This window comes from Hippoglossus stenolepis, chromosome 21 (genome assembly GCF_022539355.2).
Source record: "Hippoglossus stenolepis isolate QCI-W04-F060 chromosome 21, HSTE1.2, whole genome shotgun sequence".
Classification (NCBI taxonomy): domain Eukaryota; kingdom Metazoa; phylum Chordata; class Actinopteri; order Pleuronectiformes; family Pleuronectidae; genus Hippoglossus; species Hippoglossus stenolepis.
In genome coordinates, this window is record NC_061503.1 from 6,791,119 (window position 1) to 6,817,022 (window position 25,904).

At 43.1% G+C, this 25,904-nt stretch overlaps 1 protein-coding gene across 1 annotated transcript in view; it reads left to right on the plus strand.

Moving 5' to 3' along the window:
- The first annotated feature begins 3,182 nt into the window (after positions 1-3,182).
- Positions 3,183-25,904, plus strand: part of shisa8b (shisa family member 8b) — a 29,327-nt gene continuing 6,605 nt past the window's right edge. Inside the window, exons 1-3 of the mRNA XM_035145993.2 lie at positions 3,183-3,949; positions 4,445-5,132; positions 17,258-17,382. Of these exons, the coding sequence (XP_035001884.1) occupies positions 4,486-5,132; positions 17,258-17,382 (772 nt within the window). The 5' untranslated portion in view covers positions 3,183-3,949; positions 4,445-4,485. The remainder of the gene's footprint in view (positions 3,950-4,444; positions 5,133-17,257; positions 17,383-25,904) is intronic.

Below are 25,904 nucleotides of genomic sequence, written 5' to 3' on the forward strand. Positions count from 1 at the left end.
TAGTCTGAGCTGCTGGAAGTTTATTCTTGAGCTTAGAAACAACTGAACAGAAATATTTAACCCAAGATCCACTTACTTTTTCTGGAGCTTTGTGTCGTGATGACTCCACAACAAATGACCACATACCACCAGGCCGATACTGATTCTCCACTCAAGATGGCAGCGCTAGAAAAAAATATTGAGACACTAACACAAAATACCTTGATGTGTGTTTCACTGAACTTCCCCCTGCTGTCAATCTTTTCTTTGTCCGCTGGGAATATCGAGACTTGGTGTAACACTGTTTGTCCATGATCGTATTGAAGTCGATCAAAATGGACCACAGACTGCAAAGTGCGCCACTATAGCAGCAGAAGTGAACAGGGGTTCTAGGATTATGATTTTTCCACCGACGCATTATCAGTGGAGGCACACAAAGCCAACATATAAATATTCATAGTCGCTTTGAATTCATCAAATGAGATATTCAACCTATTTGGTGTATTCAAAGTGCTCGAGTAAGTCAGAGGCCTGCGGGCACTGTGTGAATCTAGTTCAAGATGAACATTAATTCAAACGGAGTATTTAGAATTCATACGGTGGCAACAGCCCCTGTGCATTTAAACCACACACACACACACACACAAGCATCATGTTCACTTTCCTCATTCTATTAAACGAGACACAAACACAAACCGTGCTTCAAGCCATGTTTTTAACCCCGTTCATTCACAGCCTCATTTTACACATACCAATCAAGAAAGTGCTCTATGAAAAACGTATCGGCTTCACACTTTCACATTTGTGTTATTGAGGGCCAGGGGAAGTGCAATTTGGACAAGTAATGGGTTCAATATTAATAAACTTTGAATAAGCAGGAGACCAGAGCTCCGCAGAAGCAGCGTAAGTGACGTTGACGATTACGACAAAAGCGAGTTCACAACAACTGATTCTCCAGTTCGGGGATTCTTTGAATAAACAGGTGAACAGCTCTTTGTGCAGCAGCTGAGGTGCAGCTTCACGTTTCTGTGGACCGAGTCGAACTTCACTGGTCTTTTCTCGGCTCAATTACCGCAGGTCACTTTAACAGTTTCAGAAAGAAAAGCTGCGACCAACATTACCACAGGATGAGAAAACAGCCCATTCCAAACAGGCAGGCTTAGAACGGCACAATGTACCTCAGCCCAGCAGAGCTTTGAGCTGAATGGTGACGTCAAAAAGGTTTAAATACAGGTAATAAACAAGTATAATGTTCAGTTTGCATGCTAACATTTGCTTATTAGCCATAAAACGGCTGATGTAACAAGCCTTCATCAAAGACATTAGTAACACCTATGCTGACCTATTACTTCATGTCAAAATGGCCTCCATGAAAAAGGTCTACTGTCAAGTCATTCACTCAAAAGCACAAATGTGGAGGCAAAGTCAGACGATCCCCACAGATCGTGGGTTTCGCTCATTGGCCGCCTGCTGCTCTGCTGCTCCAGAGTATTTTTTAATCACTTTACTCGATGCAATCACATTCTGGTCCTGCAAAATGCAACAATGGTTGAAGGTCTTTCGCAAGTGAGAAACACCACCTGCTCACGGCATGAAACTGCGTCACGTTCACGTCCTTATGGCACAAAATCGTACAGAAACTTCCTGCAGCAACAACTAATAATTAACAACAAAACTACACTCGTGCCAGGAAATGACACGCAGCTCATCCCGGTCCTCGTGTGGTTTGCCATTGGGCTCGGTGACCCTCTGCACATTATGCTCCAATCAATACTGGTTCAGATGTAACAAACATCTGTGTGCTTCTGCTGCATGTTCACGCTTCAACAAATGAAGTGGGCAAGGATCTGAATCCTGTAAATAGATAAACGAAAAGTCCTCAACCGCATTTGCTCTCCCCCCCCATCATATCAGCTGTTTCTCTCTCCGTTCATTCCTTCGTCCCGTACCTGACATCTCTCTCTGCTCCCTCCATCCTCATCCTCTACCCCCCCTTCCCCTCTCTCTCTCACTCACTCCCTCCCACTTCTTCCTCTAAACCTATGTCTCTCTCTCTCTCTCTCTCTCTTTCTCTACATGTCTCTCCCCTCTCATCCTTGGTCCTCAGCCGATCATTTCCCCCCCACTTATCCACCTCTCCCTCTTTCTTTCTTTCTTTCTTTCCTGTCAGCCTCCTCCCCACTGCCCTACATTCACTCTGTTCTTTTCATTCTCTCTATTGCACTCTATTGCTCTCTCTCTCTCTCTCTCTCTCTCTCTCTCTCTCTCTCTCTCTCTCTCTCTCTCGTTCTCTCTCTCGCTTTCTCTCTCTCGTTCTCTCTCTCGCTTTTGATATCCAGCACGCAAATAGAGTGAAAATCAGAGGGAAGTGGAGGAAGCGTTGAGTTTGCTCCGGAATGACAAGACATAAAGGAGGGGATTTTGGGAGAGGCGATTAGCGGAAAGCAAAACAAAAAGTCCCTTGTCAATCTGGCTTATAATTCCATTAAAATTATACATGTGGTCGTTTACTTTGTGAAAAGCTCTTATAATTGGCCTCAGCAGTGGCATCTCTCTCTCTCTCTCCCTCTGTATGTGTTTATCTACACTTTTGTAGTTTCTTTTTCCCATATGCATATGTACAGATTTTTGTCTGTGTGAATGTGGCGTGTTCGTGTGCATGCATGTGTTTGCGCAAGTTGTGTGTGTGTGTCTGTGTGTATGTGTGTGTCAAGGGGCTGCAGTCTTCAGCAATGTGTGCCAGTCTCAGCTCCCGGTTTTTGGCATGTACAGCGCAGGTTGGGATTGGAACAAAAGAAGAGGCGAAGCTGGAGTCGGACCCTGCTGACTCCTGAATCTTTCTGATGCAAACAGACCTCACATACACTCATGTGTGCACATAGTCGACTCAGAAATCTGCAAACAAGTGTGCTATCTATGCCCAAGGCACGAGGGGAGGGTGGAGAAGAGACGTTAAGAGTCGGGAGAAGAAAGGATGGCGAAGTGGGAGATGGGGGGCTCGCAGGGTAGGGGAGGAGGAGGGGGGTATATGTGCATATGTGTGTGTGTTTGTATGTATGTGTCTTATTGTGTTGGGGGGGTGGCAGCTAAAGCAGGCGACAGATGAGGATGGGGGGATGATAAGCAAATGATGAGCAGGAGTGACCGCAGCAGATGTTGGCTGTCCTCCGTCAGCCAAGCAAACACATTTGACATATAGCGACACACACACACACACACACACACACTCAGTTACAGTCCACATTTCAGTTTTTCCCTCCTCTTTGCATCTTTTACCATCACTCGCCTCCTTCCTCTCTCCTTCCAGGCTTTTTTCCTGTGGGGATGATGGGAGATGCAGCTGGATAACCCCCCACCCCACTGCCACCACACACACACACACACGTTCTCTCTCTGTCTCTCTCTCTGTCTATCTGGCACTGAGCAGCGGTTAACAAAAGAGGAGATCTCATTTGGTTCCTGAACTATTGCAGCGCTCAGTGCAGCCACACACACACACACACTGTCTTTCTCTCTCTCTCTCTCTCTCTCTCTCTCTCTCTCTCTCTCTCTCTCTCTCTCTCTCTCTCACACACACACAGGGTAATTGGCGGGAGAAGATCCTAACAGTCCTGGACCAGACTGGACTCACATGTGCCAGCACTGACAGAGCAGTGCCCAAAGTAGAGGAGGAAGAAGAAGAAGAAGAAGAAGAAGAAGAAGAGGAGGGGATACAAGCTGAGAAAGGAAAGAGAGAGCGGAGAGGATAAGAGGAGCGTGTCTTTTTGTGTTTGTTGAATTCCCTGGATCGAGCCCACAGCTGACGATGGAGAACACATGAGGAAGAGAGAGAAAGCTGCGGGGACCCTCAGGTGAAACATGCTCCTGAGTAAAGTTTGTGGATATTTCTAGAGGGATTTTTCAGCCCTTGAACTTGGGTCAAGAATCCGTGAGGAGGGTCGACTGTGCACAGATTGCAAAGGGGGAAGTGGTGAGTTCACTGATTTACGGCACTAAATTATCCTCCTCCTCTTGTGTCTTGTGGTTCTCTTTCTAAAAAAAAATCTCATATTTTGAAGCATGTTGTACTTTTTCTTAAAAGGCAAAAAAGTCCCTAACATCACATTTATTTGGCATTTTTTACATTAAAGAGTGAGTTAATGTGTCGGACTGACCTGTTTAACATGTCCACGCCCTCTTTTCACCATTGAATCCATATGTATGTAGGATCAATATATGCATCATCTATTTAAAACATTCAGGCTGAAATCCATTTGAGTCTTTAATGGAACTCGTTGCCAATCAGTTCTTTTTTAACGTTGTGGCGTTGCTGTTTCAGAAAAAAAACGACCAAGAGCGAATAGATGACCTGTTTGCGTTCTTGTTTGTTGATTTATTTCTACCTTGTGTTGTCTAGTTTTCTTTGAATAAAAGACACTTCTGTCTTAACACTTTGTCTCCAAACCATTCTCCTTCCTTTTCCAAGCCTGCCCGTGGGACACCGGACAGAAGGGATTTCCCAGCAACATGGAGGCCACCAACCCTTCTTGCTTCCACCTTTTCCTCTTCTTCTTCTTCTCCCCCATTATAACACAGCCTGCCCTCACCCAGGACCCATCCGTCACCACGATGACAATAACCAAGGGGGACCCGTTCATCGCCCCAACCACGGTGGCCAACCAGACCACTCCTAGCTATGTGGAGACAACTCAAAACACCCCTCTAGAGACGGGATTGTCCACTCCCGCAAGTGGTGGAGACGCAGATGATGAGGATGTCCCTCCAAACAGTGGGACCCGTTGCATGGGCTACTACGACGTGATGGGCCAGTGGGACCCGCCGTTCAACTGCAACGCCGGCGTCTTTCTTTACTGTTGCGGGACCTGCTTCTACCGCTTCTGCTGCCAGTTCCGCCAGCAGCGGCTGGACCAGAGAATCTGCTCCAACTATGACACGCCCATCTGGGCCAACACCGGTAAGCCCGTGGCCACCATCACCGAGGGCCAGGAGGACCAGGACCGGGACCGCACGCACCTCATCGTCTACATCATCTGTGGAGTGGTGGCCATCATGGTGCTGGTGGGCATCTTCACCAAACTGGGCCTGGAGAAGAGCCGCGGAGTAAGCGGAGGAGGAGGCGGAGCAGGGGCACAGCATGCTGACCTCAACTCCAGGTGAGGAGCAGTTTGGAGGACGGATGTGAGTGTGTGTCTAGGTGTGTGTGTGTGTGTGTGTGTGTTTTTGTGTAATGAGGCAGTCAGTATGTTGACGGTGTTTCTCACACAGTGTAGATATAAGCAAAGAAGTGGATCAAAGTTTGTGTGAGTGTGTATCATGGATGCATTTAGATCTGTGTGTGTTTGTGATGCACGTACGTGTGCGTATTTGCATGCATGTGTTTGCCGGGATGTTGTGAAGTTGGAAATTCAAGGAAAAGAGCCCAACGATTCTCAAGATGTCGTTTTGTGTAAATGCATGTGAACACATAACCTGCCAGCTTGGAATTAACGACATCCAGCTTGTGAATGTGGATTTGTCCACCTACTAACATGTGTGTGCATGTGTGTGTGTTTGCTTGCACGCGTACAATTAATCTCTTATCCTTCTCCAACATTACCGAGTTTGACCAGGTCATTCCAAACTGGTCTGAAAGTGAATCTGAAGGGAGAGAAATGGTCGACAAAAATGCTTTTAAACTTCAAATTATATTTCAAGATGCTGTGAGTCTGGAAATGTGTGAATGGGACTGAACCTGTAAAGCTCATGTGTGTACATCCATTGACACATCAAGCCATTATTTAGTTTTTGCTCATTATTTCTTTAACATGTGTCTAATTTTGCATTTTTTTCTTTGTTTTGTTCTTTTTGTTGCTTGTTTCTTTGTTTCTCCTCTTTCTTTTTCATATAATTTTGTATTCCACCCCTTGTGTACCATTTGCTTTGCTTGTAAGCATGACTTATATTTGAAATAAACCCAAAAAAAGAAAAGAAAAAAGAAAAATCTATTAAACTTTTTGCTGCAGAACGTTTTGAGTAAATGCCTAAAGAACTTAAGAATTACTTGACTTCTAACACTTTTGGACTGAACGTCAAATAATTAATGAGCCGGGCTTCTAACCAATTTTGTCTCCATTAGATAAGAAAACAAATTATTTCCCACTTTCATGAACGCACAACATTGAGTGGAAAAGACATCTCTCGCTCTCCAGATATGTGTCCAATACAGTATGTGGCCCAGGGTTCAATCTGTTCGCCTCAGGAAATCATTACAGCAAACAGGGCACAGCATGGGCTCAAATCTCCCCGCTTTCATCCCAAATGAACTAACCCTCGCTCGCTGCCTCTCCTCCTCCTCTTCTCTATCTCGATCTCGTTCCTCTTATCTCTCCGAGCTTCTTGTGTTTCATCTTGTTTCCTTCCACGAATCTCCGTTTCGTCGCGTGCCGAGTTCCTTTGTCACAAACCTGCTCCTCAAATTCTTCCCCCTCCATGTCTCCCCAGGCATCCCCTCTTTCTACGTTCCTTCTTTCAATCCCTTGCAGCCTTCCTCTTTCCTCTCATCCCCTCTTCCCTTCCTCTGGGGCCCAAAGAGCAGAAACAAGGGGCCGGTGTCAACTACTCACATCTTTATTCAATCCCCCCATTTTTTCACAAGCTGTGCTTTACTGCCCAGCTCTTCCCTCTCACTCACTCTCATCCTCTCAAGTGTCACACCTCATCCTCTCCTCCTTTTGCTATAACTTTTCCGTTTCCGTTTCTTTTGTATTTTAATTAAGAAGGTGGACACACGCACACACACACACACACACACACACACACACACACACACACACACACACACACACACACACACACACACACACACACACACTACAACCCTCTCCGTTGACCAGCAGCTCAGCTTGGGCGTCTCCCCATTAACCTGAGCGGCAAACCACATTTCGGCGGATAACACACAGCCAGGATTAATGTTTCCTGCAGGGTAGCACCTCACTGAAATAGAAACACTCCCTCAGTATAAACACCCTCCCTCTGTGAGCCCATCTCGACAAGATTACCGCTCCTCCTTGAGATTAAAGAAATTTCACCACGATTATAGCTTTACCGTTTCTGGACTGCTCTGCCTGCACGCTCGTCGAGTTATTAGCCTGCTGACATAAATCCCTGGTCCAAAAGTGTACGTGCAACTAAGACCTCATGTACTGCGCTTCACGAGGTGAAATACACAAATGTGCGCCGACACTCACCTGCTCCGGAGTTGGATGTGAAAGTGGCAAAGTGCATAAGGCAACATTTGCACTTTGCTCTCATGCCACTGCACATATCAATCTCTTGCAGGGACCATTTCTTTCTTTCTTTCCTTCCCGCTCACTTTTTTCCCCTCAACATCCTGCAAGCAGAGGGTGATTAACACTCTGAAATCCCACCAGTTTTCCCAAATCAGCTTTGAAACTTAAAATCTAGAGTGATCCTTCTCTCAGATTACCGTTCTCCCACATGCACAAACACACACACACACACACACACACACACACACACACACACACACACACACACACACACACACACACACACACACACACACACACACACACACACACACACACACCTCCATCTCCGTGTCTTCCAACCACACCAGGTTCAGTGTTTTTGCATGCTGCACTAATCCTTAGCCAACAAAAAGAAATGGAGAGCGCCGCCTTAGGTCATACGTGTCACGTCTAATGAAAGGCCCCGGCTGGAGAGGGGCTGGCTTTTCACAGAGAGAGTAAACAAACACCAATGACCTTCACTATTTATACACACACACACAAACGCACTCACAAATACACAAAGGCACACACTTGCACTTGATTTATAGTTCAATTAACAACTAGAATGATAGTGGTGGCTTTAAGGTTGCGTGAGCACGCCTCAGATCACCACAGTGAGAGGTCAGGATGGCCAGGAGGCGCAACGCACTGCAGTGCAACGTCCAGCTAAGTTGAGCGGGGGGGGGGACCGAGGACCGACATGTTGGGAGCAGAGGTCACATGGTTCAAACACACCATGCTTGTGTGTGTCTGTACACAGTGCATTCATGCAAGAGTGTGTGGAGATGTATGTGTTTGGGCAATTTGTGTGCCCAGGCAGTCCAGCTTCTGTCAATGAGGAAACCTTGTATCTCCACCCAGCGCGTCACTGAGTAGAGTCCCCACCTCCACCAAAACAGTCCCATTCTGAACCTTTAAATTCACTATACATCCAGTTTTTATTACATTACTTGTCATTTAGCTGATGCTTTTATCCAAAGCGACTTACAATTACAATTAGTGCATTCAGCATCTATGAGGGGCCATTTTTGGGGTTCAGCATCTAGCCCAAGGACACTTTGGCATTGGCTGCTGACCTTCTGGTTGGAGGACAACTACTCCACCCTATCGCCCACAGCCGCCCCTTTTATATTTGGAACTGCACCAAATTTCACACTTTTATAAATATCAATCCCGTAAATATGTCCGATTTTTTCATTAAGATCCGTGAATGTTCTGTCCATGAAACGGCCAATCACGCAAAGTTAAACAAAGTTTAAATAAAAATCCTGGATCCGCCCTCTGATCCTTGGGTCATGCCCCACCCCTCTTCCTTGGTGGAGGTAATAGACCAACACATACAAAAATAGTCAGATATTAAATCAAATTGATGAACTTTGAATAGTTAATGAAATCTGATCAGACACCTGCAGTATATTGATCAGATTTATTCAACATTAAGCTGGCACCAAGAACTTTTTTCTACTTTCTGGAGATACGAGGTTTCCACGTGGCATCAACACTACATGCAGATGGGTCTATAGGTCCCACTGTGTTTGCATGTTGTCTGTCTCCAGAGTGTGTGTGTGTGTGTTTAAGGGTTGTGTTTGGGCTGTGCAGCGCTCATGTTATGTAATGAAGGGCACTGTCATTTAAAGGGTTTGACTGCTCTGCCCTGATTTAAGGCAGACAGATAAGCAATACTCAATACTGGGTGTGGAATACATATATTGACTGTCACGCAACGGGATCACTTTTCCATTTCAACCTCAAACACGCACACAGACTTACAATGACTGTGTCTGACCTTTTCCCATAACTACCAATTGTCAAACACTTGTCACTCGTCTTCACTTTAATATTTAAACGCTTATGTTAATAGGGACTTGCTCTGGTCCCCAAAAGTAAGACAAGTCCCCACACTCACACGCACATCATGATGTCTCCAGGATGGTGTCATGGTCAATATTTCAAGGACATGTTTGGTCGGCTGATCTGATTTGTCAGGACAGTTTGGGGCTTTTCGAGCAACTGGTGCAATGTTGTTGAGCTGTCAAAACCTACATCTGCACTGGATACTTCCTCCACCACTTCATTTATTTGACATACTTAATCAGGCTTTATTAATCAACAAAAAGTTATAAATAAAAACAACTGTGAGTGTTGCTGCAGTGCTTTATATTGAACTGAATAGAGAGCTTATATTTTGAAAAGTTGTGATCTTGGGTCTGAAGATCGCGTGGGCTTGTTTAACGGACCTCTGAATCCGCCGACATGTAATATATGAAGTCAATCATTCAAACTTATATATTAACCACACACGTGAATAGTAATAAAGCAAATTATGTTTAATTTTATGGAAAACATTGACTTTAAAATCATCACCGAAGATAAACCAGGTAGGATGAACACAAAGTTCTCTAACGTCACTCCAGAGCATCAACACAGGACAGGAAGAACAGCCCATTCCAAACAGACAGGTTTAGAACGGACACTGAACTAGTTTATTAAAACTCACTTTGACTTGACTGCTCTTTAAACTATCTTGACGACTTATTCGAAACCCCCTTTATAATGACATACATTTATGAGCACAAAGTTAATGACTTGTTAGAAAGTGATTAAGTCTCTGATAAATAGTTTTCTCAGTTTTTAATCAGCTACCAGGCCTGCAGATATACAAGTTCACGAGACATTATTAGAGGCTTCCTCCATTACAGCAGCCTGCACTTTCATTCTGCAAATTACAATTAACACGGTGAATAAGATTGTTCTCAGAGGGAGGAGAAATAACAGGGGGTCCGCGTTAATGAGATTTTTGTGGATGTTGAACACTAACTGGAGGTGGATCACCCGGTGTGTACAACAGTATAGTGCGTACAGAGCGTGAAGAGTAATGTTGTGTTGTACTCAAGAGAAATGACTGTAAAGATGGACGACGCATCTCCACTTACTCTCACCATCTAGAAATGAAGCCAACGCTGCCATCTTGTTCATTTGGAGTCAGAGTTTACACACAGTGATGATGGAGCTGCAGTATCGAGGTCCTGCAGATAGAAGTGCTCGACCACTCAGTCCCAGCCGTCAATCATCACGTTTAACCCCCATTTTATAGCATCAAATAACGAATAAAAACACTTGGACATACATCGGTATGATAAGAAGATCTTTATATACAGTCTATAGTGAAAACAAATAACATACTGTATATCTACATCAACATACCTGATGATGCACCCACCATATCGCACAACCCTGTTTTTCTCCGAAGAGCTCCCCCACTCTGTTGTCTCTAGTTTTACTGTGGCTTCCTCTGGTCGTCAGAGAGAAGGAAAAAAAGACACCGCAGACACGTAGCAAGTCAGACCAGCGTGAGCCACAAAAACCTGCCATGTGAGAAAATGCGTCTCCACTAGGAAGCTGAAAAAAAAGGAATTTCCCTCAAAGTTCAACTTTCCCAGCTCCCCTCCATCTCCCCCTGCCTCCTGATTACCTCCAGGGTCGAGCTGTCACTGCCTATCACCTCTCACCTGTCACCAGCGTGTGTGTGTGTGTGTGTGTGTGTGTGTGTGTGTGTGTGTGTGTGTGTGTGTGTGTGTGTGTGTGTGTGTGTGTGTGTGTGTGTGTGTGTGTGTGTGAGAGAGAGAGAGAGAGAGAGAGCATGGCTGAATGCATGTATGCTTACAAGTGAATGTGCTAAAGAGCCCACACATGTATGTGCCTGCATCACCACTCGCCTCAGTTACTCTCAAAGTGAAAGGACATACAAGTTGACAGATTTGCTGCGTCAGATGTGACAGTTGTCTCCCTCCAGCCGCTCTACCTTCCTCTCTCCACCTCGGAGCTGCCGGGCGGCGCCGGGCCCTCGCACACTTAAAATGTGGGTCAGCACCCACTGACTCGGGGGTTTGGCTGTGTGTTGTTTTTATGTTTGTCTTTGTAGACGCTCTGTTCGTCAGCATAAAGATCAAACGGTTGACATCGGAAAAGTTAAAAGATTGACAGCTTTTATTTTTATTTTTCACACCTTGAAGCGGACATTTGACATTTTAAGGCAGCTGAAAATAGTTTGTTTCGAGATGAAGTTTTTTCGCAAGAGAGTCAAGCCCATATCAGCCAAAAGTGAAATGCATAACACCAGCAGACTCCCAGCGAGTCGGCCCCAGTAGCTCCTTTTCATCCTTTTTCCAAACTCCTAATGGGCCATCTGTCTTCAGTTTCAATTGGGCCTGAAAACCAGCTTAAACCAACTGAGAAAACTATTTAAGCTGCTTGAAAACTTTAAGCAAAGAACTGCATCACTTCCATTTTCAAGGTAAATAAAGGACTCGCAAGCCTCTGGGACTGGAGGGAAAACTTCAAGCTTGTTAGCACCAAAACAAAACCACTCAAACGCCTCTTAATAGTTGAATAATAACCCAGAAACCTACAGGAGGTAGGAGTCCTAATAGATAATCATTATAGAACCACATTACTTATATTTTCTATGTGGATGGAAAAAAGATAAATGACATATGGTGACTGCTGTGCCTGAGGGAAATGACACATGTTGGCCTCTGTAGCATAAACCCACAAACACTCCTGTGAACAGCAGAACAATAACACACAAATACAGTATCCGTGCAGGCGACTCGAAAACTGAAATCCTGTTTGTCATGCACACTTTAATCACTGCTCTCCAATAAGAGAGGAGCACTCACATATATGTAGGTGTGAACGCTCCAACCTCCAAATATGTAGGACTAAAATAGCACAGTGTGTAAGGACGTCTAATTTCATTTCACACGTACAAGCAGAAAAGTTTCCGTCAACCTGACTCAGGGGAGCACGTGCAGCTGCAGGATCAATAATATGTGCATTAATGCAATAACAGGACACGAGCATGTGCTGAAAACATTTAGTGTTGTGTAAGTCCTGAACCTATATGCAGGACTTAGGACACTTTACATTAGTACAATCGATAGAGTCACTCAGCACAGAGGCAGACACACGGACAGGTTTCCTCTTGTTTGAAGACTGGCTGTAATATTATTTGTAACTAATCACCGGGAGTGCAACCTGTTCTGAATGATCTGAGGAATTGATTGTTACAGGACATTAGCAAAGTCTCATCTCAATGTGGATGTAATGTCGCGTGGGAGCATGGTCGCATCGCTGTTACGTAACACGTAGCACAGAGCCGGAAGAGACACAACCTGAAGGTAGATTATCTATACACGGACTGCACATCCTATACGGTCTCTGTTGTTTTGTAGTCTGTCACATCGAGCAGGAATCATTGAGCATTGCAGCCCAACAGTGGAAGTTGGTCGGCTCATAGCGTGGGTTGGAGAAATGTTATACAGGGACATGTCGCTGTTTTGGCAAATATCTCCATCTAGTCTGACAGTCTGACAAACGGCTTTCTCCAACAAGATGATTTCAACAAATGAGATAAAAAAGTGTTTCAGAAACAACTTATATACCACAAACTCCTGAAGGACTTAAAGTGATGTGCATCTAACGATCCAAATTAGATACCATGACACATCTTTAAACACTGATACACCTCTGCATGTATGTTAGACACTATCTTTTCTCATGAATGTTGGAAATATTTTTTATTTTGTTGATGTGCTCTGCTACAGGCGCCATCTATTGCACCTCTGTCCATTCTGGGAGAGGGATCCCTCACATGTGACTCTCCCCTTTTGTGGGGGTAGTTTTCCTCACTCTAGTTTAAGGTTTTATTAGGCAGATTGTGATTTCTCAATATGATCTATAAAAAAAAAAAAGTATTGATTGACATCATTCCCACATCTGTCTGGGGAAATGTCTTTCAACATCGAACCACTGACCTTCTGGTTAGAAGGAGACTCCTATACCTCCTGAGCCACAGGCACCCCTGCTTTTAAATATGTGGCATCAGTAACAAGTTATTTTTGCAGCAGAGGACAGGGTGTAAGCATTGTGGGTAGAGCCATACTTTATGTTTAAACTGATTAGATGGCAAGATACGGTGGCAAAGCACAACTTCAAAATCACTTCAAAGGTGATGCAACTGCTTTGTTAAAAATGTTTAATTGGTCAATTTGCATTGGTTTTACATCTGATTGAATCCCCCTATATAAGCCAATGGCTTTTCTATCAGTCCACAGCTCCCTGTGAGTCTTAATCTTTTAACCAGCTGCACGGCCATCTTCACTCTTTCAAAGACATCCGCAGAAACCCCCCCGTGAGACTCAGCCAACGCTCCACAAACACGACATAGCCCGCAGACAGGTGCAGTTTTTGTTGCAGATTAAAAGTCCAAATCAGCAAGTTGTTTAAGCGGCGAGCCAAGAGGAGAGCGCGTGGAGGCCCGAGGCGCCGCACAGCAATGAGTCAGAGAGGGGATGAGGAGCGGGGAGATAGAGAGAAACTGGAGGAGAGGAAGAGGAAGACAGTATGGTTTGAAGAGAAAGAGACAGATTTAGGGCTGCGTTTAGGTGAGGAGGGGGCAGAGAGAGAAGGAATGAGAAGAATGGAAAACTGAGGGATGAAGAAGACGAGAGAAAGTGATTTAAATCTGTGCAGAAGACGGAGACAGATAAGGAGGCGTTTTGTTGTGTGGTGGGAATATTTAGAAGAGAAACATGACGTCATGATCTAATACGCAATTTCACAAAGACACACACCACCCACAGTGTATATAAACGGATTCACAATAAGATGATTAAGATCTGAATTGATTTGAATGAATGGATACGATTTTCTGTTACAAAATCAGGTCCCACAAATAGACAGTAACTCAGACACGTATTCAAGCAGTGTCAGGGTTTCGCATGGAAAATCCATCACAGCAAAACCTCATTAAGTATGTGAGGGTCTTATTCTTTTGTTGTAATATATCTTTTAGGTGTTGACCCTCCTTTTACATATCATTTAGTGATTTCCTTTATTTCTCAGCATGCCTTTAATCATCCCTAAACTAGGATCAGAAACAAACCATCACAGAGTTATGATGTTTTAGGGTGAATTACTTTTTTCAGGTGACTCAGGTGACTCCTGGAAGTCAAATAAAAAGGTCATACGTGTAAAAACAACCGTGGCGCATTTGTCAACACGAGATACTTGTTGCTGATTAAACAAGGAGCTTTATTGTGTCTGGCACCAAAACATAATGTCAGGTCCACTTTTTGGCATCTGTGACCCTGTTATTCACACACATCATCACACCTACTCATATAGATGATGAGAGAAGTGGCCAGAGGGATTCACTTTTCTGTTTGGCAGGTTACTTGTGAACAAGTTGCCCCTGGCTGTTGTTCTGTCAGGTCAGTCATATCCTGGCTCCTAAGCCAGATGCACATGTGTGTTTGTGTGTGTGCGCGTGTGTGTGTGTGTGTGCGTGTGCGTGTGCGTGTGTGTGTGTGTGCGTGTGTGCGTGTGTGCGCGCGCGTGTGTGTGTGTGGTAGTAGGGGCTAAACGTATGAGCTTCATTAGCAGAACAGAGGCACTAGTGTTTGAATTATTGATCAAGGGAGTGAATACCATCAACAGTGTAAATTCAGCAAATGCAGGGGGATAGAGGAAGTGTTTGTTCAAAGTGATGAGTATGCCTGCATTTGCGTGTGTGTATGTGTGTGTGTGAAGTGTGTGTGTGTGTGTGTAGTGTGCTGTCAGTCCTTTGCATTTCTTGCGTCCACACACATCAAGCCCTGAATCCAACCATGACCATATTGGAGGAAATCGTGTCCATATGTTGTGCAGCCAAAAGGCCTCCAGTCACATCCAGCTGACAGAAGTTCAGCACCTAAACCATTCACTGAGCAAAATACATGTGGTCATGAGCCACTTTTTATTGGACATTGGCCATAAAATAGAGTGGGGGGGAAATAAAATATATACGGGAAAAAATCGGAGGATCACAGACCCCAATGAGGCAATGCTGAATTTTTAATCAAACCATGATGTCATTATGACGTTATAATGAAACTGCAGTAGGATAGCGGCTGTGGGTCAGAAAGGTAAAGCGGCTCATCCACTAACCAATCAGTGCTTGGATCCCCGGCTCTTTTATTCTGCATTCCCCAGTGTCCTTGGGCGATCCACCGAACCCCACAATTGCCCTTGATGGCTGTGCCAACAGTGTGTGAATGGTGTGTATGTTGTTAATTTAGTCTCAAAATTCATGAGCAGCAAACTACAGTGGTTACACAAACTCGCCCTTCCCTTGCATGCTCGCCGGGTTGAATTTTGAGACTTTGGAGGCGGGGACAGTGGCTGATGCTCCCCTAGTTCCATTGGTCACTTTGAACACTCCAGTCCAAGGCCTATCTCTGATCCCTAACCCCCTTCCCTTTGATATTTTTCTGCACTTGTAGATTTAAAGTTCACTGCTCGCTCACGAATACACCTTTCCGCTCTATAATCTATAATTCCGTGTGCTTGCTGAGTAGAAATGCTCCCTGTGTTTTGGACTTGTGCAGGCGTGGTTTTTACGTGGGCAAATTTTTAGACTAAATACACGCCACAGGTGTGACATAACAAAACACTGCGCATAGAAGCCCTGTATGACTGAGTGTGTGTGTGGATGAATGTGACTTGTACTGAAGTAAAGTGCTTTGAGTGGTCGATAAGACTGAAAAAGTTCTATATACATACAGTCAATTTATCCCACTATATTTTCATGAAGTATTTTTGAGCTACATAATCTTTAGGTTATGTCTGATGAATGAAGAGATACTTCAAATGAATGTACAACATCTTTGTGACTTCTTCGTGACGTTATTGATCACATGATATCCTATGATGGGGAACACATTCAGGATCAATATAAGCTTCAGATTGTCTCTCTGTTATTTGTGGATATATTTTGGAAAATGTGTGTTTCAGATCATATTTTTGTTGACCCACAGCTTTTTAACTTTTACCAATCAGCTCTCAAACTTAATCATAGATAGATAGATATATAACCGTTTATCATCAACATCCCATTTCAGCTCACTAGCACAGTGTGAATATGATTCAACAGATGCTGCTTATTTGATTATGGAGGCGATGCAACTGTTAAACCAAGCTGTCTGGTACGGGTAATGCAGCAGTAATTTCATCATTGAGGTAGGAGGCCTAGAAAAGACACAGAATTAGGCAGCTGTATATGGTAAAAACAGATGTATACACAAAAAATATTATTGAAGTTTGTTTGGTTTGGATATGACTGATGATACCTCCGTCAACACAAAACACACATACACACACAGAACGTAAGCGGCAGATGTAGAATTACACAGAACCACCTCTTTTGACATTTGACATGTAACCACACATCAACACACAGGTAGACAGCAATCACGAAAAAAATAAAAGTACACACATTCACACACCTCCACACATGGTTAACACACCCTCCCCTGGGACGAGAGGATGTCATGGAAATGAATCGCCTGTGTGTGTGTGTGTGTGTGTGTGTGTGTGTGTGTGTGTGTAGGGCGTCCAGCTGTTGGGGAGAACCCTCTCAGGGGATGTACAACACACATCTGTGAGAGTAACAGATGGTGTTTGTCTCACTTACTCACTGACTGATAGAGTTTTAGAATCAGACTGTGCAGCTACTCTAACATTAACAATTTATCTCATCACTGTTTATTCACTTTTACATTTGCGGGGCGACATTTTTTTTTTTGTCTTTCAGTTTGTATTTGAGTTTCTGTTTTATTATCATCACATTGTAGAGTTTTAACTCTCATTTCACTGACGGGATTAATGAGGCCAGTGGGTCTTTGCATTTAGCAATTTGAACATATGATAATATAATAAGAAACTGTAAAAACAATAATTTTTTTTTGCAGTACACTCAACCTAAAGTTAAACACCTGTTGTCAACCTGTTTTTTTTTAAAGTGTGTCCTTAAACTGGTTTATGAATAGAAATCAATGCAGCAATTTACAGCCTCTGTGTGTGTGTGTGTGTGTGTGTGTGTGTGTGTGTGTGTGTGTGTGTGTGTGTCTGTGTGCCTGTGTGCCTGTGTGCGTGTACGTATCCAGGACACTGACCGACCTTCTGAAGCACCATGGGGGCGAAGTGAGCTCGGTGGAAAACGCCACGGCCAGTTCACCCAATGGAGGAAGAGCCAATGGCATCTCAGCCAGGATGCTGCGCAGCAGGAGTGGTGAGTACTGAAAGACACAAAGACACACATGCACACGGTCGTGTCTCCATGACTTCAGAGGACATTACATTGACTTATAATGATTTCCTGGAGACTGCACTCTAACCTTAACCATAGCTACTACTTGCCTAACCATAAACCTAACCTTAACCTAAACCTAAACTTAACCTCACCTTAAAACATGTCTTCACCTTAAAACTAAATGATATGCTATGTTATATGAATGTAACGTCATGGGGACTTGTTAGTTCCCATAATGTGACCGTGTAAATAGATTTAGGTCCCCACAACATGAGGAATACCTGGACCACACACACATTCACACACAGGTACAGGTAAAGTCAGAATAACATACTATAAATAACCGGTCCTACGACACATCTTTGTGTGCTGAGAGAGTCAGTGAGCATCATTATTCCATGCAAATGAACCCATTTTGTACAAAAACATAAAACACAAACACAGAGAAGCTCAACAAACAGCTTCCATGCAGCATTTGGTTTTCAGCCCAGTTTGCAACTTATTTTTTCTATTTGCATAATGAGCAGTAACATATGCAGGGTCGCACATGTAATAAATTACACTCTAACTTTCATGAAAGACGAGAGCAATGTTGTGTTGAATGAACACTGAATAAAAATCCCTCCAATAAAAATACTTATTTTGATTTGCAAAATCAAGACCATTATCCAGATCTGCACAAATTTGATAGATATAAGGAGTCTACATATGCCAGATCTTTTTTTCATCAAGACTTCTGATTTATTTCTTGAAAAAATTCACAGAAATGTTGAAAAACGCCTTATCTCACAAAGTTAAAGAAAGAGAAAATTGAATTACTGGACCCTTTAATCAAATCCATTCCAGAAGTTAACGGGTTCTTTCTTGGCCCAAACATCACCCATCCACCAAGTTTGCCCAAAAACATTGTTTCAGTAGCATTTGTGTAATCCAGCTAACAGACAGAAAAACAGACAAACAGCAATGAAAACGCAACCTCCTTGATGTAAAAATATTAAAAAGACACATCCACTGAGGCTGACGTTCTCAGAGCTCAGATGAATTAAGGATAATATAAAAAATAATAATTTGGGAAAGAAGGTGAAAAACACAAAACACTTTGTTCATTGCTGTAAAATATGTAATTATTCAAGTTTCCAAACAAATGACACAAGTGTATTTACACTGAGGTTTGCACGTAAAGCCAAACAGACACTAATAATCCCCAGCTTTCTTGCTCTTCTCAGTTCAGGTGCACCACACTTGAAATAAAAACCACACACACAACAAACATTGAGTAAAAGACAGACAGCAGTGAAGGAGAACCCCCCCCCCACACACACACACATACACACACACTTTATCTCACACTCTTACTTATTCAAGGTTGCATCCTTCACAGAGACAACAGAGCCGAGAGAGTCTCGTTTCATTTCTCTGCTCAGATGTTTCAGCGAGAGAATCAACCACCTGAGCTTTCACTCACAGTCCTGCTTCCCAGCCTCTACGCTACTACGCTGCCACTCAAGCCGTGGGTTTGTTCCAAGACGTCTATAATCGCCTGAGCACTGTGGGCAGGTGTCAGGGATTAATGTACAGCTTGCGTTGCTGTGTTATTTCTAAAATCAAATCATCACAGCGAGAGGAGGACATCAGTGTCTCGTGATCTGCATCCTGGAGGATACTTTTATTTCATTCTCACTGCCATTGTGACAAGTATGTTTCCAATCTGTATTCAAAGACATAGTCGCTGCTTTGTGGGTGCATTAGCTTTACTTCTTTAAGGATCCCATACAGGTGGTTACTAGCAGACAATATACACACACACACTAAAGCAGTGTGAGCGCAAGTCAAAGAGCTGAAGCTGGAGCAGGAAATCTGAGTGCAAACGAAAAATGTGAGCACAAGCAGAGCAAATCTAAGCACAAGCAGAGTATAACTGAGTGCAAGCGCAGGGTTTTGGGTGAAAGCATTACAAAATCTGAACATGAAAACGTGAAGTCCTGCTCTCGAAAGGAAAGCCCACACTCTTCAATAAAGAGAGGGAAAAAACCCATAGGAAAAAATCTGAGTTAATTTTGTGAGAATTTGATTAAAATCTGGAAAACACCAGGTTGGTGAGATCAGCAGGTGAGAAATGTACTGAAAAGTCCAGAAAGAGTCAGACTCAGTGCAGAAGTACAGAGCATTTTTAGGTAGTGGAGAGGACAGAGTGTGAGAGAGTGAACAGGGGGATCTTCATCTGTAAGTAGAACACATGCTTGTTGCACGTGCAATACTGATGCAACACACACACACACGCACACACTATTTAATTATTATGTTAATGTAAGCAGGCTGAAACCCTACAGGCAGCATGTGCTGTTTTACATACATTTTCTATGCATCCCCAGCCTGGATGACACACTTTTCTACAAGCCACAGTATGTGCCACTTATAGGTGTGACGGGGTTAAGATAAGGATTCTTGTCATATAATATGGTTCATTCAGGGAAATTGACTGAGCATTAAGCTCTTGTACAGCAATGCCCTCAGATTACATTCACACAGGCAGAGAGATGCATGAAAATAAAACAGAAAAACAAGTCATGACAAGCAATAATGATCTACAATAGTAAGAGCAGTAACAGGATGAAAAGTCACATAAGTAATAACAAGCAAGTTTACAATAAAAGAGTAAAATATGTAAAATGTCAATAAAACATCGATAACAATTGGATAAAAAGATTTATAGCAAAAGTACAACAGTAGACAAGGTTAACTAAAAACAATAAATTACAATGTGACACAAACAGCAGCTGTTAGTCCATGCGGGTGCGCATGTGTATGGATTAGTATGCGTTGCTGTGCGCCTGCATGGGAGCATGTGAGCGTGCACAGGAGGATGTGTGTGTACGAGGAAGGGAGAGGGGTGTTTGATACGAGAGGCCGCCTGCAGCGTCTATCTCTCTCATCATGCCATGTAGAAATTCACACACTGCTAAAGACTTGATGGGACGCACTGTTCATGACGGACGCCTCAATCCAGAGTGTTCCAATGATCATAGGCATTTGAAACAAGTTTAGGGAAACTGAGCCTCACTGGCAGCAGCAGCCTTATTATTTTGTCTCATAGTTGCTGAGTGAACTTTGCTCGTGGCCACAGCGCCTGAATTTAGGGGCTGAGAAAAAGAGCATGAGAAATCATGATGAGTGAAAAACAATGTGCACGTGTTAAAAAACTGTAGATGGACGACGTGGGTCCACTCCCTCCAACTATCTGGGAACAAAGCTCAATTATCCCTGATATATAGAGTCTGCACAGTAGCAATCATGGAGTGGAGCCGCAGTATTGAAGTCAAGGCTGATAGACGCGCTTGACCAATCGCAAGCCAGTCTCAGCTGTCAATCATGACGGGTCACCCCATCTTTACAGCATCTAATAACTAGCTAAAGCTGAACGTACTGGATAATTTGGGCACTTCTACATACATCAGTGACATAACTAACTGAAATGAAAAATGTATTAAACATGTACTTCACTTTTTGGGTTTGGTCCATGTCCCACCAACCACTAACATGGAGGAGTTGCGGTTTATAACATATACTGCAGCCAGCCACTAGGGGGCAATCAAGATCATTTGAGGAGCTGCCATATCTTCCATCTCTATATAGAGTCAATTAGCTATGAGCGATACCCACATTTCATATGTTCTGCAGGTGACAAAAATATTGTAGTTCCCATGAAGTGCATTTGTCTTCTTCATCACATCCACTCACCAAACTCTGCATTTTACCGTCATTCACTGGATTTAGATCGTGTCTAAATCTTTTCTGTGCTCAGTGCTTCTCCATTTCTTTCTCTCTCGGTCTCTGTCTAAATAATTAGAATTTTCAGTCACTGCTTCACCGTGTTTCCTTCAATCCCCTCTTCTCTCTCTCCTCTTCACTCTTTCCTGCCACTCCTCCTGTTGCTGCCCTCAAACAGATTCTTATGTAAAGTCTTGTGTGGTTGTCGACAGCGCACCGAGGAATTTAAATCCCCTGCTGCTGAGAACCACCGACTGCTCGGGGATTGACACAATCATCCAGCTATACCTATCATGGGGGGTGCAGAGCTTTTTTAAGCACATGGTGGGGTGTTGCAAATGAAACAGCATGTGGCACAATCTGTTGATTGAATGAAAAAAAACATGGGTAAATGTTGGCGTTGGACATGAGTGAGTCCGCTTCCTAACGTGAAGTGACAGTGGTGAAAGGCAGGGGCCTGGCAGAGAAGTCCGTGTTGATGATGATACTTATTGATGCTAATCTGTTCCAGTGTTTATCCACATTACACCCACTTTCCCCCCGGAGGAGGAAAATGTCCACTGGCTGTTTGTGGTCAATACACACAGACAGAAAAACATAGACATTGTCCAGCAGGCAGCTTTGTGCCAATGAAACAAAATACATTCCTGATTGTATCACTTGAATGCACTATGACATGTAGTTTTAGAAAGGAAAAGTAAAGCTATGAATGAGAATTTAGCCTGAACACGCGTCATCTAAAAGCTACGTACATATGTATCCTTTTAGCTCATAAAACTATTTTAAGCAAACTCTCAGGTTGACATTTGAAGGTCACGTCATTGCTTCAAATCATGAGTCACCCCCCCCCCGTCTGTCCAAGATCGTCATCCTCTGTTGACCCGAAGAATCTCCTGTCTCAAGTCTGAGGGTGTTGCAGGAATCTTGTTGCTTTGTTGGTGAATTTAAGCTGCCAAATTCAAAAGGTGTCATGCCAAATGTTCCCAAATTGAGCCACAGCACAAAGTGGAACACTACAGACTGCCAGACAGTATTGGTTTTTCCATTGTTGACAAGATGGCAGACAGTGGCCTCTGGAAAAAGTCATGCTCATCACCTACACAGTAACTGAACACATGAGTAAAAAGCCTGGTTCCCTTTCCTCTGTGGCTGGGGTTCAGTTTAAAATGACATTGTAGCACTTTTGAAAAAGGGAACAAAAAATCTTCCTCTTACAAATGAACAGTTATATTCTAAAACTGCTTTCAGATGTGCACTGAAGTCCTGAAATTGTCCAGAGGGGCTGTATGTGAGAACGCAAACGTCCAAAATCAGTTGCGGATATTTTCCGGAACTTAATTGGCAGTGGGGGAAATGTCCGGAAATTTCACAGCGAGCGAGTGAATGTGTTGAAGAAGTTTCTAATGTGTTATAGACGTGAAACTGGTAGAATACAAAAATCGCAGAATGACGACGCTGATAAAGATGTCAACTTGGAAAAACGACATTCAAGAACCTTTGGTGATGAGGGTCGACGCCGGTGGTGACGTATGTGAATTTAAACGTCCTGTCTCCTGCTGCTCCACCCAGGAGACACCAATCAACTGAATGTTACGAATCTCTTTCTGACTTCTTCATATTTGAAACTCTTTTACAGACATTTTCCGTAATTCATGTGCAAAAAATTACTAAGAAAATATTTCTCATGAGCCAGTGTTGATTATTTGTTGATAACATACTAAAAGTGTCCAAAACTAATATTTGATTATTTTTGTAACAAAATGCCTCTTTGCTTTTCTTAGAAATATGTTTTCTCAATAATTTTGAACTCAAAGGTAGCTATAGCAAAGTAATATCATAATAAGAGATGTCTAGTGCCATATGGAAATACATCATATCACAGACACGAGCTGCTCTGACATTCAAGGCTGCAAATGTCAAAAAGTCCAAAAAAGTCAAGGAGAGATTTACATGAGCATCTGACATTAACTGAAGACATGAGGCAAAATATTTGGACTAAAAGTCCCTCAAACGTGACTCATTGCAGAGAGAAAAGCTTGGAGCAAAAAGAAAGATGACCTATTTATCAAAAACGAGTGCAAAAGTAGCGTGACCCAGTAACGAGTCACTCCTCGTGACAGAAATTCTACCTTTTCTTCTCTCGCGTCGCTCTGTTTTTCTTCAAGCTGCCAGCTTTTTGAGCGTTTTCTTGCACGCTTAGCTCTTCCCTTGGGTCATGTGAGGCAAACTACTTATTCCTGTCGATTATTGATCTGGGTACGAATCTGAGCCGCCCTGCTCGTGTCACGTTGATGATTCTGACAAAAGGCATTCGTACGATCAGCTCAGCAGCATGATGCACAGACTTTCACACATGAACTCATTGATGACAGATACGCACTCTGCTCTCTTTTATTCTCCGCTCTTACACTCCTGATCACATTTATTACCAACCCTGAATCTCAAGTAAATAATTCCAGATATAAATGCAAACAAACCAATTTGGTATAATCAGAAAAATGTAATAAAATGTCCAAACAAAAGAGAAAAAAAAAGCTAATCTTGGATAATAGTGAAATATAACAAACACAAAATGTAACTAGACGTAATTATTGGCATCATGGATGTATTCTAGCTCTTTTCAGTCTGCACGAGTCCTCTTTGCAATGCAAGAGCTCTCTCCAAAGGTTTTATATGGAAATTAGTTTTTCCATTCATCTTTTCCTTTACAACCATTCCCATGTGCTGCTGGGTGATAGCTTTGGGTCGTTGTCCTTCATCAAGACCCAAGACGTCAGTTTCCTGACACTGGGTAACACATTTCAACCCAAAAATCACCAGGGAAACCTTCTGATTTAATCATTTCTCCACTACACTCCGCTCCACTAATCCGTTTCTATTGGCATAGAGTCTGGTAGAGCGTGCAGGAGGCAGGACATAAATTCTGCTTAGAAATTATGTTTTTGTTTACAGACATCACCAGCATTGGGCAAAAGTTCTCGAATCTCGTTGTTTTTCCAAGTTGACATCTTCGTCTGAGTCTTCTGTGCGTGCGGCTCCTTTTTCATCAACACACCCACTCGCTTGCTATGGATATTTTCCTGCTGCACTCCCACATGGACGCACTCTGATACTTTCCGTATATATTACACGTGGTGATGACAGGAAAAGTTCTGGAAAATGTCCAGAGCAACTGAGTCGGACATTTGCGCTCTCGCGTACAGTCCCTTTGGAAAAGTTCTGGAAAATGTCCAGTGTTCAGTGCATGTCTAAAATCAGCTTAAGAGAGAAAGGAATCCCATCATATCAAAAACGTCTGTAACTCCCCTTGTGTTCCTGACCTGAAAATGAATCTTGGTCTAAACTTCCTGCCTCTGCATCATTAGAGCTTCTGCTAAAACTCAACTGTTTCTAGACAAGCTGTGAAGTCAAAAACATCGGGCACACTATAAACCAGTGCTCGTTATTTTACAGAAAACCTAGTATTTCACATGATGAGAGAAAAAGATATATTGCTTTTGATTCAGTTTAAAAGCTGCTAATCAGACAGTGTTTCATGTCTGTATGGCACCGCTTTATTATTAATAATTAGTTTCTCAATGATTAATAGAACACCAGAGACCATCTGAACATTAATCAAAGCAGCATTCACAAATGTTCTTTCAACCTCCTCAGGTGGATTCTAATCTGGAAACGCTTTACTGACTAAAATCTCTTCATACACAAAAATATAAAAATATATATATGAGAAATCCTCAACAGCAGAGAGCAGGCTGTTTTCATGACTTTCCACGTTGAGCTGCTAGTTACCATGAACTCTGCTGGGGGGCATGAGGCACATTCAATGCTACTGGTTACTGTGAACACCAATTATTATCATGGCTATTTCCAAATGTCACTCTGATGTCGGTGTCTTTAAAGAGCATCATGAGGGGAAAAAATGATGAAGATAGTGGTGATGATGAAGATGATAGTAATAAGTAAAGGCATTTCTCCTCATCCGCTAATCTGGCGCATGCTGAGAGGTCAGCAGCACTGGATTATATACTGGATGATTATATACTGGATGATTTTTCTGTGTTGGACACACACACACACACACGTGTTGTTAAGGTAGTGGCTCAGATTTGTAAGTGTACATGTTATTACAGTAAAGACTAACTCTTGACATTTCCCCACCCCTCTGGCTTCAACATCATTTTCTAATTTATTCCACCCGAACATCATCTGTATTTCTCTCTCTCCTTCACTGGCTCTCTGAGAGTTCATCATCCAAACCACATGACTCTCTCACTGTGTGCGACTCCTTCGAGCGGGTAGTGATTAGCATTCAGAAGTTGAGGCGGGTACACCTCTGTCTTAGCACTGACAGGCGCAGATGTGATGCACACACACACACACACACACACACACACACACACACACAGTCACACACAGTCACACAAACAGACTTGTGTATGGTAAATCAGATTGGTGAGTTTATCAATACAGTTTGTTTGATTCAGTTGAAAGAAATGTCAATTTCACACAGGCACTGACATGTGAACGCACATGCACATGCACGCACACACACACACACACACACACACACACACACACACACACACACACACACACACACAAAACCAGATATTTTATATGTTGCAGATACTTTTTTATAAAGGTAAATACCAATGATTTTGTTTCTCTCTTCCAAATGAGCGCATAAAGCCTGTTGGTTGTGTGTGTGTGTGTGTGAACATTCATGAGCGCTC